Raw genomic sequence first — 19,224 nt, 5'->3', positions numbered from 1 at the left:
AGAAGAAACCAATGGACTTTTAGGTCTAAGAAAATGTTTTGATATATAGTATTAATATGTGCTGTTGTCAAGTGGTGTCAGCCGATTCCGACTCATGGTGACGCCATATGAGAGTAGAACTGTCCACAGGATTTCCTAGGCTGCAATCTTTATAGAAGCAGATAGCCAGGTTTTCCTCGCATGGAACCACTGGGTGGGTTTGACTCGCCAACCTTTCGATTACCAGCCAAGTGTTAACCACTGCACCACCAGGGCTCCAGATGTACAATATTACTATAATGTTTTATTACACCAATGCAGTCAAAACATTTAGTTTTAAATTGTTTTTATGGAGAAAGGCTCCCACAAATGTCATAACATCACTCTGCTATAAGCTGCTGCTTAAAATAGAAAGAAAACACTAGAGGTTTGAGGGAGATGTGTGGACCCCAGAGTGGAGAGCAGCAGTGCTAGAGATGAAAGAGGCAAGCAGATAAACACAGACCAGGTTTCAAAGTCCAGGTCCTGCCTCCTCCAAGCTGTGTGATCTTGGGGAAGTCACTCAACCTCTCTGACTTACAATTTCCATATAGGTGAAATATAGTTAAATTGGTGACTACTTTCTAGATTTATGGTGAGGATTAATGTGACACCAAACTAAAAAACCAAATTCACTGCCATTGAGTCAGATCCAACTCATAGTGACCCCTCCTTGGTTTTCCAAGATGGTATCTCCACGGAAGTAGATTGCCCAATTTTCCTTCCAAGGAGTGGCTGGTGGGTTTGAACTGCCAGCCTTCTGGTTAGGAGTCGAATGCCTTAGACACAATGCATGTAAAATGAGCCCTGGTGGTGCGATGGTTAAGTGGCTCCACAGGACGAACCCCTGGCGATTTACTAATGTAAAGACTACAGCCTAGGAAACCCTAGGGGGCACTTCTACTCTGTCACATGAGATGAAATCAGTCAACAACAATGTTGTTGTTGTTATGTATCGTTGAGTCAGACCTGATTCATAGAGACACCTCCTTGGGTTTCTGAGGCAGTATCACTGCGGAAGTAGATTGCCCCATCTTCCTTCCGAGGAGTGGCTGGTGGGTTTGAACTGCCAGCCTTCTGGTTAGCAGTCAAGCACCTTAGGCACTACGCTACCAGAGCTCCCAGTCAACAACAATAATGCACGTAAATGCACAGCATGGCCCTCGGCTCCTAGAATGAACTCAACAACTGGTGGGGGCAATGAGGATCTTGCAAGGGGCATTAAAATGGGTGGGGATGTAGGGTAGAGCTGGTGAGAGTTAGAAGAAGAAATGGAGCTTGAGGGTTGAAAAGGAAGCAGCTGAGGAGGCCCTAACCCCACTGGAGAAGCCTCCAGGGCTTGGAGGACCCCACAAGGCTGAAGCCTCATGGAAGAGATGAGAACAGTGGCTGGAGGAGTGAAGTCCATTCTCAGGGGCCCCGCTCAGGAACCTCTGCTGACAACACTCACCTCCAAGTAGTGTCTGCACAGTGACAGGGGGCTGGCAGGGACAGAGCGATGAGGGAGGAAAGAAAGTCTGGAGCCCACGGGCACGTGGTTTGTGTAATGGGAGGGTAATAATTAGTAATAAGGCAAGCAAACCGTTCAGCACTTAGATGGAAAAAATGAGAAACATGAGAGGGAATAGGGTTCACTTCCTGGAATATGTTTGTGGCATTCAGGGTGGCTACTGTTTAGACTAGAGATGCAACTGAGAAGTGTCAAGGAGCCAAGAGCCCAGGATCATACAGAGGCAAACCCAACCAAGACCATGACATGCCACTTCCTACTTGTCTGGCTGTGAGCCAGTCACTTTACCTTTCTGCAACTCATTTTCCTCATCTGTGATATGGAAAAATAGTACCTAGATCCTAGTGAAGTTGACACATGCAAAGCACTAAGAACAAGAACGTGATACATAGTAAAACTCAACCCAACCCACTGCCATCAAGTCGATTCCAAGTCATAGTGACCCTTCAGGACAGAGTGGAACTGCCCCATAGGGTTTCCAAGGCTGTCAATCTTTACGAAAGCAAAGCCCAAACCACATCCACTGCCCTGGAGTCGATTCTGACCCACAGCGCCCCTAGAGGAGAGTGCAGAACTGCCCCACAGGGTTTCCAAGGTTGTCGGTTTGTACAGAAGCAGACTGCCTCATCTTTCTCTCATGGAGTGTCTGGTGGGTTTGAAGCACTGGCTTTTTGGTTAGCAGCAGAATGCTTTAACTACTCGCCACCAGAGCTCCTGATACACAGTAAGGACTCAACAGTGTTAGGTGGTTTCATCATCATCACCATCATCACCACTACAGCGTAAGTGACATGAGGGCAGATATTCTGGTCTGCTTGGTCAGAGCTGCCTCCTCTGCATCCAGAAGAGTGCTTGGCACATAGTAAGTGCTCAGTGAATACTTTTTGAGTGAATGAATCATGATGAAGCCTGCCTCAGGAGACAGTTATAAAAGTGATGGTGTCTCCTGAATATGGTGAATGAATCCCACCTTAGTCTCAATTCCTTTCATGCCTGTCATCTGCCGTCACCAGAAAATCATCCAGCCTTGTGCACAGGTCTGGGGAGTTATGAAGAGATCATGGGTAACCTTGGAGACCGTTGTTTCAGGGAATTATTGAGGGGCCACAATTCCTAAGGACACGGAATGGGTGGGAGGTGAAGAAGTGGAGGCAGCAACTCTCAAAAGAGCAGTTGGAGTCTCTGGGAGGGTCAAGATTGCAGAAAGGATCTTTAAGGATACAGAAAATGATGAGCATGCTCCTCAACTAGAGAAAAGGATATGGTAAAGCTTAGGGGTAGTGAGCTTACATTAATGGGGAGGAACAATTCAGAAACAGAGGGTGAGAAGGTTGGAAAACCTGAAGAATGTAATCAGTGTCCCTGAATTACACACGTAGAAAGAGTTGAACTGGTGTATGTCGTGCTATGTATATTTTCAACAACAACAATCTGAAAAAGAAAGAGAAGGATACAGTGGAGAGGGAATGAAGAGCCAGGATTTCCTATACCTTCTAGATATGTACCAAAAACACAGCAGAAGACTTTACGTTCTTTTATGTTGAAGACAAGATCTTAGGACAGTTTTTCACAAAATATGGGACTTGTACCATTACCAGCATAACAGGGACAAAATTATTTTTCTTTCAGTAAATTCTCCTAAAACAAGTTAAAATAAATATATGACTAGCCCATCATGACTGTGGTTTCATATATATATTACAACTTGGGGTAAGGAACTCTGGTGGTGCGGTGCCTAAGACATTTGGTTGCTAACTAGAAGTTTGGCGGTTCAAACCCACCAGCTGCTTCACAGAAGGAAGATGGGGCAATATACTTCTGTAAAGATTTACTGCCTTGGAAGCTCAATGGAGGTCACTATAAGTTGGAATCAACTTGATGGCCGTGGTTTTTTTTTTTTTTTTTAAATAACTTAGGGTTCTGCTAAGAAGAAAAGGAAGTCAACTTAAAATTAATCAATTAATTTAAAGCAATAAAATTTTTGCTGCCATAAAGGAGGCAAGTGTATGCCAAATAAAAAAAAAATAGGTAAGCAGGTATGTGAATGACAACAGTTGGGAAACTTGACCTTCCCTATAATCAGTTCTGTTGCACAGTCTGAATTTTGAGGTGGAGCAGTTGACATCAACACCTGGGAGAGTGACAGCCAAATGCTAAGTCTTCAGAGACACTTTTGTGGAAGGAGTCACTTCCTAACTCCGAAGGGTCCCCTTAGTGACATCCATGCATTTAAGATCATCAACCTCTTCGACATTATTTTAGGAATGTCAAGCACTGGAAGAGAAAGTGTAAAGTTGTCTCTCTCACCTCTCTGTTTTTGGTGTATCTCATCGTAGCTCACACAGAACAAGAGAACTGGATGGGACTTTTAAAGAGATCTGTGTAACTCCTAGGCACTCTGTTTCTAAGGATTTCCCACTTTTTTCTTTTAATTTCCTAAACTGTTGACTTCTTTCTACTTGATTGATTCCTGGCTTCTGCTATGTTTCAGGGAAGGCAGGACTGATACCTGCATGTTCCGTGATTTGAACCTAAGAAGACATCACAGAGGAGAGGAGCCTGAAGTTTTTGTTGAAGAAGGGGGATAAATTGGGAGATATTTTGAAGAGAAAAGTCAGAAGCTCTTTGGAGTCACCAGAAACACCAGAGCTGAGCAGTAGGGAATGTGGCTGAGACCACGAGCTATCCACCAAAATTATCTCCCAGGCTCCCTTGCACTGAGATGTGGCCATGTGACCAAGTTCTCTCTAATAGAGAGGGGGCAGAAGTGACAGGTGTCACTTCCAAACCAAGACTTTGAAGCAGCAGCTCTGCCTCCTCTGAATATAGACAAAAACAAGGCCACAGGGATTAATGGAGCCATGAGTCGAATTGACTCAAGGGCAGTGAGCTAAAGCTAAGACAGAAAGGACCTAGGTTTCCTTGTCACCATGTGGAGAGAGTGGGTGGGCCCACAAACATTCCTTTTTGACATTTACAAACTGGGTCTGAGCCAGTGAACACTGAGGGATCTATCTGTTACAGCATCTGAATCTACCATAACGAATGAAAGGAGTTTGAGGCTCTGACTACTATACAGATGGACCAAGGCAAGCATGGGAGTGGGGCGGGAAGGAGAAGCCTAGCTTAGAGATGCTCCCCTACTCACTCCCCTCTCTGCCTTGTTAGCTCAAGCCACTTTCTCCCAGCAGCCTTCCCTTACTTCAGCTGGGCAAACCCTGCTCCCACAGACTCTGAGAACACAACAACGTTCACATCTATTAGTATGATATTTTCATTGTTGTAAATTTTTTGTTGTTGTTAATTGGGAGCTCTGGTAGTGTAGTGCCTAAGGCACTTGACTGATAACCAGAAGGCTGTCAGTTCAAACCCACCATCCACTCCTCGGGAGGAAGGTTGGGCAACCTACTTCTGTAGTGATACTGCCTCGGAAACCCAAAGAGGGGTCGCTATGAGTCAGGTCCGACTCGATGGCACATAACAACAACAACAATGTTGTTAAAACCCTGCTAGGTTTTAAAAGTATACAGTCTTCAAAATTCATAGAATGATACACTTAGGATTTGTGCATTTCATTGTATACAAATTTTACCTTAAGGAATATGGTAAGCAAATGTTGTTGTTTTTTGTTATGTGCCGTCGAGTCAGACCTGACTCATAGTGACCCCTCCTTGGGTTTCTGAGGCGGTATCACTACGGAAGTAGATTGCCCAACCTTTCTTTCATGGTAAAAAATAGTTATGGTTAATTATATTATGCTGAAGAGTTTAGCAGTACATTGAACAGATACCTGTGACTTGTTTTGAAATGGATTGACGGTGGGATGGGTGTTATGAATTGAACTGTGTCCCTCAAAACTCTATGCTGTAAATCCTAACCTGGATGCCTGTGGTTATAATCCCATTTGGGAATGGATTGTCTTCGTTATGTTAATCAGGCAAGACTGATGTAGGGTGTGTCTTGAATAAGGCTCTTTTGAGATATGAGAGAAGCTTATATAAGCAAGGGAGTGGGCAGAGATGGGGAAGACTGATGTCAAGCCACACGGAATTCTCCAAGGAACCAGAAAATAAGCTGAATTCGGACTTCTAGCCCCCTAATCTGTGAGAAAATAAGCTTCTGTTTGTTAAAGCATCCACTTATGGTATTTCTGTTACAGCATCACTAGAGAACAAAGAAACAATTTGGTACCAGAACTGAGAGGGCGAAGAGGGGGAGGGATAAATGAAAATCTCAGAATGGGCTCTTCCTTCCTGCCCGACCTGTGCCAGGCTTCCTCCATTCGTACGGCAGTCGGGGCCTCGAATTCCAACTGCTGTGATAAACAGACATCTGCATGGTCACTGGCTCAGAGACAAGACCCACTACCAAGCATTCTCACTGGGGACGTAACACATGGTCCCTAGATAGAATGGGAGGAAAACGTAGAATAAAACTCAAATTCTGGACCAGCCAAGATTAGAGGAACCCTCAAGACTCCAGCCCTGAGATACCCTTTAAACTCTGTACTGAAACCATATCTGGAGGTCACCTTGCAGCTAAACAGCAGATTGGCTCATCAAACAAACAATATCACCCATGAGTACTGTGTTCCTTGGAAAAATCATCTCTTCGATACCAAATGGTCAACATTTACCCCAAATCAAAGATGAGAAGCTAAAGTGGGGCGGGGCACAGGGAAGCTAGATTCAGGCAAACAGAAAAACCAGAATGGAAATAATGAGAATGCTGACACACTGTGAAAATGTAACCAGAGTTATGACAGTATGTATAGAAATTGTTCAATGGAACCAAACTTGCTACATAAAAGTTCACTAAAAATACAAATACTAAAATTTAAAAGAGTTGTATTTATGCTATGTATATACTTTATCAGGTTACTTGTGTTTACTTTATAAGGGCCACTTGTATCATCAGTCAAGACAGTACATATCTGTCCAATTTATAGACGTTAGAGCATAATTTTAACTCCAGCTATCACTTGACACACCATAGAGATTAAGCTCTGGGAAGGTGGTGTGGCTGGCTAAGCTGACCAAACCAAACCAAACCAAACCAAACTCACTGCTGTCAAGTCAGAGCTGACTCGTAGCGACCCCTCCTTGGGTTTCCAAGACAGTATCACTACGGAAATAGATCAGCCAATCTTCCTTCCGAGGAGTGGCTGGTGGTTTGAACCACGAGCCCTCTGGTTGCAGTCAAACGCCTTAGGCACTATGCCACCACAGCTCCTGGGTAAGCTGAAGTCAAAAGGTTTAAGGAACCAGAGAAAGTAGAGGTTAAAGGATAAGACTCTAAAAAGTAATATTAAATAATAAATGAACAATACATTTGAATGCTCTGCAATAAAAGTTCTAGAAGGCACCTTTCTCCAGAGGAAGCCAGACACGCCAACAGGCCCTGCTTTGGTAAGATATCCCTTCCAGGTAAACACACCCACCTGTTCAGGAAGGCAAACTCTTCAAACTGTTCTTTGAAAAGCTTTTTAAACAGGGCTCACTCATTTGGAATGCTGTGTCCTCTGCACCTGCTTTCTGCCCTGTTTGATGTTCAAGGTCTTAGCAAAAGACTCGTGTCACCCACTAGTTGCTCCATAAATATGACAGTGTTTAAGAGCATGCTTTTCTGGGCCAGATCTGATACTAGGGACCTAAAGGAGGGAGGTGGGAACAGAACCAGCTGGACGGCTGCCCTCTTTCATCTCCAGGGCGGAGACACAACCCCTGCTGTCGTGGTCTTCTCAGGGGACTGACTGGTCTGTATACCTAACAAGAACACAACACTTTCCAAGCAGACATTCACACATAAAACCACATCCATTTCAAACAATGATTGGCAAAACTGGAGTTGCCGAGGATCACTCTTTAAGTAAAGGATCATAGAGGATTTTGTTCTACTAATTGCTGCTGTTTTCATCTATGGTTGATATGATGCCATACCTCCTGTCTGGGATGGAACTCTCAATTATCAGAAGTGTTTCCATGGAAACCTAGCATCTATTCTCTCTCATTCCCTTGCTGACCCCCACTGCCCCACTGCCCCACCATGCTACCTGTCCCAACCCCAGTCCTTTCCCTAAGACTCTGGAATTTCCATTCCTTAATCCTCTGCCACATAGACTGTTAAGTGATCAAAAAGGCACAGACTCATGTGTACAGTATGCTAGCTTTTGGGTTAGCAAGTACAAGAATAAAAATGCCTATCTGTGCATGTCATACTAGTAAAGAGGAATGGAAAGGTGCCGATTAAATTTTCAAAAGTGTTTACACAGAAGAATGTGAACTTGGGTGGGAGCAAGTCTTCTCAGTGTTCATTCTTCTGATATAATTGTGTTTTATGAACCATTTGAAGACACTGCTTGTTACAAAGATAATTTAATTTTGAAAAGCTCCCCAACAGCCTCAGTTTATTAGAACCTCTTCTTCATTGAGGCCACTTTCTTCATTGTCATCATGGCAACACTCCGTCTTTGAAATCTACATACGTCTCTTCTCATCATTTTAAATGCCTTGACTTTACTCATGCAGTTTTCAAACTGAAGCCTCTAGATTCCTTTCCCACCCAAGACCTGACCTTCTGTCTCTTTCACCTTCTTTGCCAGCCCAGTCTAGATGACATTTTCATTTATTTATTCAACAGACTTGTACTGAGCATCTATTGTAAGCCGGCTCTGCAGCAATTCAGTGAGCATCTCCCTTCCCAGAATCCTTAGCTCTCTTGTTACTGTCATCTTCTAGTTCTCTGATCCCACTGGTCTCCATTCTTAGTGCAAATCCACTACCTGCTTCTCACTCACACTCAGATCACACAGAACTGGGCAAAAGTCACACAGTGAGATAGACCATGACAATCCCCAACTGCTCATTCCCTCATCTTATGGACAATCAGACTGCTCAGCAATTTACTGGGTGTTCTTACTTCCATTCCCATTCTATGCTGAGGCTCTTCAAACCTTGGGCATCACCTCTGATCCCTTATTCCATCTCAGCAGATGACCTTGTCTCTCACTGCCATTGATTGATTTCAACTCATAGCGACCCTATAGGACAGAGTAGAACTGCCCTATAGGGTTTCCTAGACTGTAACCTTTTGGAAGCAGACTGCCACATCTTTCTCCCACAAAATAGTTTATGACTTTGAATCACTGACTTTTCAGTCAGTAGCAGAGGGTTTAACCACTTAGAGATAATCCATGCATTTAATCTAGGCATTGAATGAATTCAATCCATAGGCACTAAAACCACAATGCTGAACACAGCAAAGGAGGTCCCTGCTCTTGTAGAGCTTAGAGCTTGGAAGGGGAATAGGGACTAACCAATAAAGACATAAAAAAGCATCACCTCGGATGGGTACGGAGAGAAATAAATATGGTGGAGAGAAAAACGAGTGGCTACTTGGAGTGGGTGGTCAAGAAAGGCTTCAGAGGAGGTGACATCAAAGTTGTGATGTGAGTTATAATAATGAGCCATCCATGCAAACACCAAAGGGAACAACATCACAATCTCTCCAAGGGGGAATGATCTTTTTGCAGTTTAGAAACCCAAGGGCTGCCATGGTGGCCAGAGTACAATGGCTAATGGGGAGAAAGGGGAAAAAAAGAAGTCAAGCAGAGAACAAGTGCTGGATTATCGAGGACATTGTTAACAAAACCATAGTATGTATGTATATATATATGTATATATATATTATTCTAATTGCAGTGGGAAGTAATGGGAGAGTGTTAAGCAGGAAAGCCTTGATCTGTTTTAAACATCACCATGGCTGCTAGATTGGAAACATACCGATTACATGTAACAGGTGGAGAAGCAGGGAAACCAGTTAGGAGCTTCTGCAGTGGTCCAGGTGACACTGATTCTTTAGATTAGGAGTATATCAGTGAAGAAGGGGAGAAGCAAGTGAATTCATGATACACTTTGGAGGAGGAATTGTCAGGATTTGGGATGGGTTGTATGTAGTCTGGGCAGGAGCAGGGAGAAAGATGAAGGAAAGAGGAGAACTCAAGGATAACTTCTAGAGTTTTGGTTTAAATCACAGTGATGGTGAGGAAATTTATATTTTTGCACACCTGAATTCGGGGGATGAGATTTATGGTAGACATCTCTGTGGCACACAAAGGGATTAGAAGACACAAAACAACACTAAACAAGTCAGGAATACTTATCACACGTTCTCAACTTTAGTACAGGAGTGGCTCACGGTATCTATAAAGCCATCCACAATCACTGGATGAGCCATCCCTCAACTGAGCTGCTGTTTGAAAGGAACCATTTCCACTCTTGGCTGCCAGAGTGATCTTTCCCAAAAGGCAAATCCAATCGTGTCACTTCTTTGCTTAGAATTGTCCAGTGGCTCCCCACTTTGAATACCATCCAAACTCCCCATTCTAGCTCATAAGCTTTTACGTGATCAAACCCCCACCCACCTCTGCAGCCTCCCAACTTACCACCTTCCCATGCTCATGACATTTTGGCACTAATATCTTTGGATGGCATCTAGAATGCACCAAGCCTGTCCTTTCCTCAGGGCCTTTGCACATGTTATTCCCTCTACCTGGAACATTCTTTCCTAGCTCTTGGAATGCATGGCTGGCTCAATCTCATCCTTCAGGTCCCCATTCAAGGGTCACCTCGGCAGTCTGAGTAGTTCCCCTCTTCATTTGTCTGCAACTCATTATAAATGGTAGTATAGGGGACCTGCTATTCTCCATCTCCCCCACAGAAGGGAAGCCCCATGTGAGCAGAAAATGTGTCTGCCTTGTCAGCTGTACCTCCTGGAGCAGGTGCAGCCCCAAGTCATACTGTACCTTGCCAAAGCTGCCTTTCCCCAGCACCATCAGGAAGTTAAAATCAGTCAGTTTCATCCGGTCCCTGTTGCCATTGTTGTCAAATTTGGATATGGTGTTGGTGGTCTTTTCTTCTGGAGCCTTGGTCCCCTGACCAATCTTGGCCCTCTGGAGGGGAAAGAACACAGGGAACATTTTTAGAGCTTGAGGGTGTTGCTGGTGGATGGCACATGTACACTCTGCAAGCTGTGGTTCCAGCAGCTCATGCACCCTGTCTCGATGAAAAGCATAGCTGTGCATCCTCTCTGCAAGCCCAAAACCTGGAGGCCATCCTTAGTACCCCCATCTCTTTTACTCCTCATGAGCTCTGGTGCTGTAGTGCCTAAGGTATTTGACTGCTAACCAGAAGGGTGGATCAAATCCACCAACCACTCCTTGGAAGGAAGACTGGGCAATCTACTTCCATAGACATATGACCTTGGAAATCCAAGGAGGGGTTGCTATGAGTCAGGATCAACTCGAGGGCAGTGAGTTTTTTTTTTTTTTGATCTGGGAACTGCCAGTTTTTCCTGTTAGCTGCCTCTACACCTCATCTACTGCCTCCCATCTCCAGCCATACGACCTGACATCATCTTGCACCTGGATGGCCCACTCTGGCTCTGCACACACCAGGCCTCATGCTGCAGCCAGAACGAGCTTCACTCTTCCATACCCACTCAAGGCACTTCCTGCTTAGAATGCTTCAGTCCCATGCCATTATTTTCAGGATAACAATTTAGGTCCTTTCACTGGCCCATACGGCCCAGTATAATCAGGCCCCCTTCCTGCCTCTTCACGCTCTCACCTCTTGGGTCCTTCTTCCCTGCATCCAAGCCTCACTCACCTTTCATTTCCTCGACTGATCTGACCTCCAATCTCAGGGCCTTTGCACCTGCTGCTGCTGCTGCGTGGCTGACTGTTCTTTCCCCTTCTCCAACCTCATTAACCCTCCTTCACATTTTCACTTCCTCAGGGAAGCCTTCACAATCCTCTGTCTGATTAGGTGCCCGTCCTATTTCTCCCTTCATCCACATATTCTCCATTTATATTGCCTGTCCCCTTGTCTCTTCCTAAAAGGCCAGAGGGCAGAGACTCTATCTCAAGCATTGCAATTTTTCCTGACAAGTATCCAAAAAACAAACCAAACCCACGGCCATCAAGTCGACTCCAACTCACAGCAACCCTCATAGGGTTTCTAAGGCCATAAATCTTTACAGAAGTAGACTGCCTCATCTTCCCCTCATGGAGCAGCTGGTGGGTTTGAACCACCAACCTTCTGGTTAGGCACCAAATGCCTTACTCACCATGTCACCAGGGTTCCCCAACAATGAATATGTTGTTGTTGTTGTTATGTGCCATCAAGTAGGCCCTGACTCACAGTGACCCCTCCTTGGGTTTCTGAGGTAGTATCACCATGGAAGTAGATTACCCAACCTTCCTTCTGAGGAGTGGCTGGTGGGTTTGAACCACCAGCCTTCTGGTTAGCAGTCAAATGCTTTAGGCACTACACTACCAGAGCTCCCAACAATGAACATAGTTCCCAGCTAAATATCTGTTAGGTCAATGGGAAGAAATGTTACACCTGAGTGTAATGGGGTGGGGCTCAATGCCGTGAGCAGCAGAATGGTGGCTCCAAATCACAGCAGATGCTTTGAAGCATGGAGAGAATAAGAGGCCAGCAGTGAGAGAGCGATCTGCAGCCATCAGGACTTTGTCACTGGACTCACTTTTAGGAACAAGGGGGGGGGGGGGCCTTAAAGTTCAGCTTAGATGCCTGACTTTGACGTGGACAAGCTGTGTGACCTGAGCAAGTCACTTGGCTCATGGAGCCTCTCTGTCCAACATCCCATACCTTCCAACTCTCAGAGCACAAGCCAAAGGTGGCCTGATGGCTCTGCTCCTCTCTGACTTCATCCCTAAACCAAAAAAAACAAACCCACTGCCATCGTGTCGATTCTGACTCACAGCAACCCCCGTTGGGTTTCCAAGGCTGTAATCTTTACAGAAGTAGATTGCCTCATCTTCCTCCTGCAGAGTGGCTGGTAGATTTGAACCACCAGCCCTCTGGTTAGCAGTCAAATGCCTCATGCACTGCACCACCAGAGCTCCTTGACCTCATCCTTACTCCTTGTCCACTCACCACTCTGCTCATCCTCACCAACCTGCTGTTCTTTAAATGCACAAACCCATTCCTGCTCACAGCCTTTGTGCTTACAATCCCTTTACCTGGTGTTGTGGTTACATCTAGTGCTGCTCTAACACAAAATATACCACAAATGGGATGGCTTCAAAAAATATGAGTTTATTCTCCTACAATTTTAAAGACTAATAGTCTAAGTTCAAAGCACTGGGCTCTAGGGGCTGGGTGAAAGCCCCTCAACCTTAGGCTTCAGCTCTGCCTTGTGCTCCCGGCCCGCTGAAGCTGGAGGCTTCTCTTTACTCAGGCAGCTGCTGGCTACTGAGGCTGACAACCCCAAGGTCAATAAGTAAAAAGGCATAATCCCAATATTACCAAACAACCCGGCAGGCCACTAATTCAAGTCCCAAGATCGGCAGGGCATGGCAGGCTGCTGAACAATGACTTGGCTACATGCACAGTTCAAATGTGTCAAAAGGCTGGAGACCTTCCTCCAAGTTGCCTCTTACATACTGATAGTGTCCCACATCCCTAAGGCAGCTACTCAGCTGCTCCAGTAGATTCCACCATGGAGCTGATTACCAGTCTCACTGAGGGCAATAACTACATCCAGCTGCCCAGCCACTCAAAACCAGGCCCAGCCAAGTTGACACATAACCTTCACTACCACACCTGGAGTGATCTTTCTCCGGGTTTCCAGGCCCCTGGTAAGAGCCCCATGCCCAGGCCACCCTGTGTGAAACAGCTCTCAGCAACCGCCTTATCTGCTTTAGTTTCTCCCTATCAGCTGCCATTCATCTCCCACACTATGTGTGGACTTCTTTGTCAATTCACTGTCTTTGTCCTTCAGTGGAATGTAAGCCCCATGAGGTCACACGTTTGTCTGTTCTGCTCCCTGCTGTATCCCTCGTGCCCACACCAGTACCTGGCACAGAGTAGGCCCTCACTTGTATTTGGTGAATGCACCTCTCTGAAACTCACTCCCCTTTCCTGGAAAATGGAGCCAGTGATAACCTGAGGTCATACTTTTTATAGTTCTCAGCACCATCCCTGACACATAGTAGATGCTTCATGAATGGTAGCTAGTATGACTGTTGACTTATTCCATTGTCTTCTGAAGTCAAAGGCAATAATATTTCAGGGATTCTGATATCAGGGAAAATTCATTCAGCAAATACTTGTTGAGTGTCTGCTATGTACAAGGCACTGTTCCAGATGCTAAGGATACATTGGGAAGTAAAACGGATAGAGATCCTCAAAGAACTTGCCCTCAAGCAGGGACTGGGTCCTCCATCCTGGGCCCAAAAGATGTTGGCATTACCCAGGTCAAGACATTGGTGTTGGCAGCAGGAACAGAATTCATAGGGCAGAGAACAAGATACATCAACAAACTTGTTGCTAGCTGTCATTGAGTCAGGGGCTGAGCCTTGGTGACTCCATGCACAATGAAAAGAAATCCTGCCTGCTCCTGCACCTTCCCCACGAACGCTCACAGATCTAACCACTGTGATCAGCAGGGCTTTCATTGGGTGATTTTCAGAAGTACACTGCCAGGTCCTCCTTCCTAGTCTATCTTAGTCTGGAAGCACCACTTCGATTCTGACGCTTAGTGACCCCTCCTTGGGTTTCTGAGGCAGTATCTCTATGGAAGTAGATTGCCCAATCTTCCTTCCAAGCAGTAGCTGGTGGGTTTGAACCACCGGCCTTCTGGTTAACAGTCAAATGCCTTAGGCACTACGCCATCAGAGCTCCTGTTCAGCATCATGGCAACACGCAAATCTCCGGTGCCAGATGGGTGGTGTGGTGGCTGTGCATCAGGTGCCAGGAATGGAAGCCAGGTCTTGTGCAAGGGAAGCAAGAATTCTCCCACTGACCACCAATGCCCTCCACAAGAAGGAGGTAAACACTGTTCCTCTGTCTGGAGCACACAGTGCAAGGCAGATGTGGCCTGGGGCACAGCCACAAAGGTCAGAAGGAACTTATTAAACTACATTAAGAAGTTTGTACTTGATTCTGAGGCTGGTGAAGAGCTTCTGCAAGGTGGTAAGCAGGGCCATGATGTTGAGAAGGTCACTGTGTGTATAGAAAAGGGCCTTGTGTGGACAGTGTGATGTTGGAGACCATTAGGAAGTGAGTGCAGTAATCAAGGGGCAGAAGGCTGGCCTCAAGTCAACATCGCTGTATGGGTGGGATGAATGGACTGTTTGAGAGACAGACCTATGTGGGCTGGGTGGTGGTTTGGATGCAGGAGAAGGGACATCAAGGATGAAAGGTAACTTCTGGTTTCTGTCTTGAGTAACTGGGGGATGGTGAGAAAAACTGAAGGAGAAGCAGGTTGGGAAATGCGGGTGAGAGGGTGGGAAGAGATGACTAGTCTGATTTCAGACATGTTTAGATTCCTCCTTCACAGTGGCTTAAAATTGCAAGGCTTATTTCTTCCTCACGGGATACACGTTCCATTGTAACCATTCAAGGGCTGAGGCTGACAAAACACCCACCATTTTTTCTCTTTTCGTAATTAATGTTTTAAAATTAAGATAGACACAAGGAAACGCACAGATCTTAAGTGTGTCATCCTGTGAAGTTCATTAAAGGTACATGCCTATATAACTCATATCCCCCGAGTGGTGCAAAAGGTCAACACCCTCAGCTGCTAACTCAAAGTTGGAGGTTCGAGTCTACCAAAGGTACCTTGGAAGAAAGACTTGACGATCTACTTCCAAAAACTCAGCCATCGAAAACCCTATGAAGCAGCTCTACTCTGCTCTACACACATGGGGTCACCATGAGTCAGAATCCACTCAATGGCAACTGGGTTTTTTTTGTGTTTTAACCCATATTGCCATTAAGATTTAGATCATTTCCATGACTCTCAGAAAGCTCCCTAAAGTCCCTAATCAGTCAATTCCACCCCCTCAAAGGCAATCTCCACTCTGATTTCTACACCCACAGGTCAACTTTACGCGCTCTGGTGGCTCAGTGGTTAAGGCATTTGGGTGCTAAACAGAAGGCTGGTGGTTCAAAAACCCACCAGCTTCTCTGTGGCAAGAAGATGAGGCAATCTACTTCCATAAAGATTTACAGCCTTGGAAACTTTATGGGTTGCTATGTGTTGGAATCAACTTGATGGCAGTGGGTTTGGTTTGGGTTTAAGTCAATTTTGCCTGTTCATGAACTTCATCTAAATGGAATCAGAGTATGTACTCTTCTCTGATGTCTTTCACCCATCATCATATTCCTGAGATTCAACATGTTGTTTCATAAACCAATAGTTTGTTCCTTTTTCATTGCTGCCTGTCCTACATGTCCATGTTCTTCCATTCTCCTGTGTATAGGCATCTGGCTACTAATAAAGTTGCTGTGAATACATTAGATCAAGCTGTTTTGTAGTAAGGTATGTTGAGATGTAACTGTCTTTGAGACAACCAAGTGCAAATACCCAACAAATTGTTACATATGTGGTTTGGGGGTTAAGAAGAGATAGCTGGGATTGAAATAGAGATGTGGAAGCCATTGGCAGAGAGGTGATACTTGACACCATGAGAGCATCTGGGAGACTGTAAATAAGAAGAGAATCTAGAACAGAAGTTCATGGGTTTTCTTGGGCCATGTTCTCCTGCAATCCCAAACCTTCACTCTCCAGTCTGTCCTGACATGAACACACTCCCTCCTGCTCTCCCCACCTCACTGAATCCTGGCTCAAGACCCATCAGATTCATGCCCTCTGTTCTCCAGCCTGTGAAGATTCAAGTCCAAACTGTCCCGGGGGCCCAGTTCCCATTGCAGCCAGTTAGGTGTGCATCCCACCTGTGGTTCCCATGGACCCTCCCAGTGAAGGGTGAGTGTGGTGCTCAAACTTGCCATTTTGCTACTTGGCTTTGCTTAGAGGAACCTTAGATAAGGAAGCTGTTTTTCTATCTTTCAAGGAGCAGCAAGTGGCCAACAGCTTCATTCCTCAGCCCCACCAGCTCCCTTCTCTTACCTAAATTTGGGACCAAAACCCTCTCTCTACACTCCACCCCAGTTTGATTTTGTGACTTTCTCACATGTATGTCATCTCAGCTTTCAGAACCCACATCAGAAAGACTAATAGCCCCTGTTGGCCTGGTCTGTGGTGTTTGTGTTTGTTGTTTTAATATTGAAATACATTGCCAACTGTGAAAAATCAGATGTTGTACATCCCAGGTAATTGGTCGAAGGATGTGTTAAGTGTTTCTGTTCTACCTCCCAGTTCATTGCATGGTACCTGAGGTCTTAAAAGCTTGCAAGCTTCCATCCAAAGCCCAACAAGTGGTTTCCTATTCGCCTGGAGCAACACAGGAAGAAGGAGAGGATGTGGTGTGGCTAATGGCTTCCATGAACCATGAACAGCTGCTTCCTTTGCCATGAGACCAGAACTGGATGGTGCTCAGCTACCACCACTGAACATTTGGATCAAAGATTCTATAGAAGAATCCTGACCAAAAGGGGGAAATGTAAAATAGAATTTCAGATTCTCATGGCATCCAGACATTCTGCAGCCATGGAGGCTGGATAAACTCTGAAAACTGTTGCCCTAAGATAACCTTTAAACCCAAAACCAAAAATAGCCCCTTGGGGGTTTGGTTTTCTTAAAACTAGTAAAGAATTTCTTAACTAGTCAAGAATGCCTGATCTAAGCATTGTGCTCTGTGAAGAACTATCTGCATGGGATCAAACTGACAATAGCAACTCGAAAGGTTAGACAGGACACTTGGTGGGGGCAGTGCATTTATGTTAATGAGGGAGGAACAATTCCGAAAAGGAGAGTGAGAATGGCTGCACAACTTGAAGAATATGCTCAATGTCACTGAACTGCACATGGAGACAGTGTTGAACTGCCATACACATTGCTGTATATATTCTAAACAGCAACAAGAACAAAATTAAATCAATTTTTCAAAAAAGGAGATGTCCTGCAAAAACCTAGATTCCCAGCTTCTTTTGAAAAAGTAGATTTGGCAACACTGGGTCCCATCCCATAAAATGTGGAGCTGAGCAGTGGCTTTCCCTTTAGATGAGGCATGTGCTATGGAGTTTACCACAGTCCTCACCATGCCCTGCTGTCTGACACCAAGCTTGCTTCCCTTCTCATCATCTGCTTGTCTCCTGAAGGCATTTGGATTTGTGACCCCTACATAACCTTTAGAGGACAAGATGAACCTTTAGAGGACAAGGACCCTGCCCCTGTCCCTCTAACTATCCCATGTTTTCCAGGAGCCTCCTGCCTAGACATATTCCACCAAAGAGTGTTTAAATTGAGACCCAAATTACGATCTTCCTTTATCTTGTTAGGTTGGACAGTCCTTTAGAAATGAACACACTAATGGCTGGCCTTTCATGTCTGCAATTCCGAGTCCTGGAACTTGGTGCTTGAAGAAAAAGCAAAGAGATTGTACTTCTGAGCAAAGAGTCTGACTGCTGTCCAGACAACATCCGGGAGAGTGAAGGTGCCTTGGTCGCTGGCTCCAGGGCTCCATTTCAGGTGAAACGTAACCCTTCTAGGAGTTACGAATGGCACTCCCAGCTAGTCAGCAGTGGAAGAAGACCTCTGCAGGCAAGACCTCCCCACGGGTTCTCCGCAACCACTAAGCATCTCTTTCAAACGCAGAAGGAGCCAGTTCTGAGCTTTCTCTATGCAAAGGGGAACTATAAAGACAATGACAGTAACATTACCAGCACCTCGTGCGTGAACGCTTATGGCGCGCCAGATACCACTCTAAATGCACCACCTCATTTAATCCTCACCACCCCATTTTATGGATGGAGAATCAAAAGCTCAGAGAGTTAAAGGAACTTGGCCACAGTCACTCAGCAGGGATGTGGCAGAACCGGGATTCACCTCCAGGCAGCCTGGCTCTCAAATCCATGCTCTTACCTAACAGACTGCATGCACAGACCTGGCCACTGGGGCCCTGCCAAGACCGCTCAGATCTCAGCTTTCTACACCTGGGGCTCTCTGCCTGTGGGTTTACTTTCTGGTTGCAGGAGCGAGTACTATTGGTGAGCAGGGCAAATTGAAAACATGGGCAAGTTCATGCCGCTGGAGGCAGCCCTTGACCACTGACAGGAGGAGAGAAACCAGTGGCTGTCAAGTCAGCTCTGGCTGATGGCGACCCCATGTGTGTCAGTAGAACTGTGCCCCACAGGGTTTGTAGGGGCTGATTTTTCAGAAGCAGATAGCCAGGCCTTTCTTCTGTGGCACCTTGGGTGGACTTGAACCACCAGCCTTGCGGTTAGGAGCCAAATGTGTAAACTGTTTGCACCACTTGGTGCCAGTGACAGAACGAGGGGTAGATAAAGCCGTACTTTCCTTGTCTCTTGATGGGGAAAACTCTGAGACACACACGTATCCTACCACCAAACCCCAGACTGCTCTGGCAGGATTAGAACCCAGCTGGCCACAGTGGTACCTTGCCTGATAACCTGACCTTTCCTGACTTCCTCTCCTTCCTCTCCCCTTTATGGTGCTTCCTGGAATCGCTTCCAAATCAGCTACTTGTCCTTGAATATTTCAAGTCTGTTTCTGGGCAACTCCAAACAGGTCAGTGACTAGCTCTGGGACCCTGGGAAATTACTTAAATTCTCTGAGCCTCAGTTTCCTCATTTCTAACACCAATAATAATAATAATAATAATAAAAAACAGTGGGGGAGATGATAATGACACACCATTTTCAGTTGTTGTTGTTGTTATGTGCCATTGAGCCAAACCTGACTCA

General features: G+C 45.5%; 1 protein-coding gene across 1 annotated transcript in view; it reads right to left on the bottom strand.

Moving 5' to 3' along the window:
• PRKCB (protein kinase C beta) overlaps positions 1 to 19,224 on the bottom strand; it is a 580,609-nt gene that overhangs the window by 154,993 nt on the left and 406,392 nt on the right. Inside the window, exon 9 of the mRNA XM_007951796.2 lies at positions 10,332 to 10,478. Coding sequence (XP_007949987.1) covers positions 10,332 to 10,478 — 147 coding nt within the window. The remainder of the gene's footprint in view (positions 1 to 10,331; positions 10,479 to 19,224) is intronic.

The sequence above is a fragment of the Orycteropus afer genome, unplaced genomic scaffold (assembly GCF_000298275.1).
Source record: "Orycteropus afer afer isolate SDZICR_OR568_19922 unplaced genomic scaffold, OryAfe1.0 scaffold00312, whole genome shotgun sequence".
NCBI lineage: Eukaryota > Metazoa > Chordata > Mammalia > Tubulidentata > Orycteropodidae > Orycteropus > Orycteropus afer.
The sequence above is the reverse complement of the archived record's forward strand: the minus strand, read 5'-3'. Positions and strand labels throughout refer to the sequence as shown.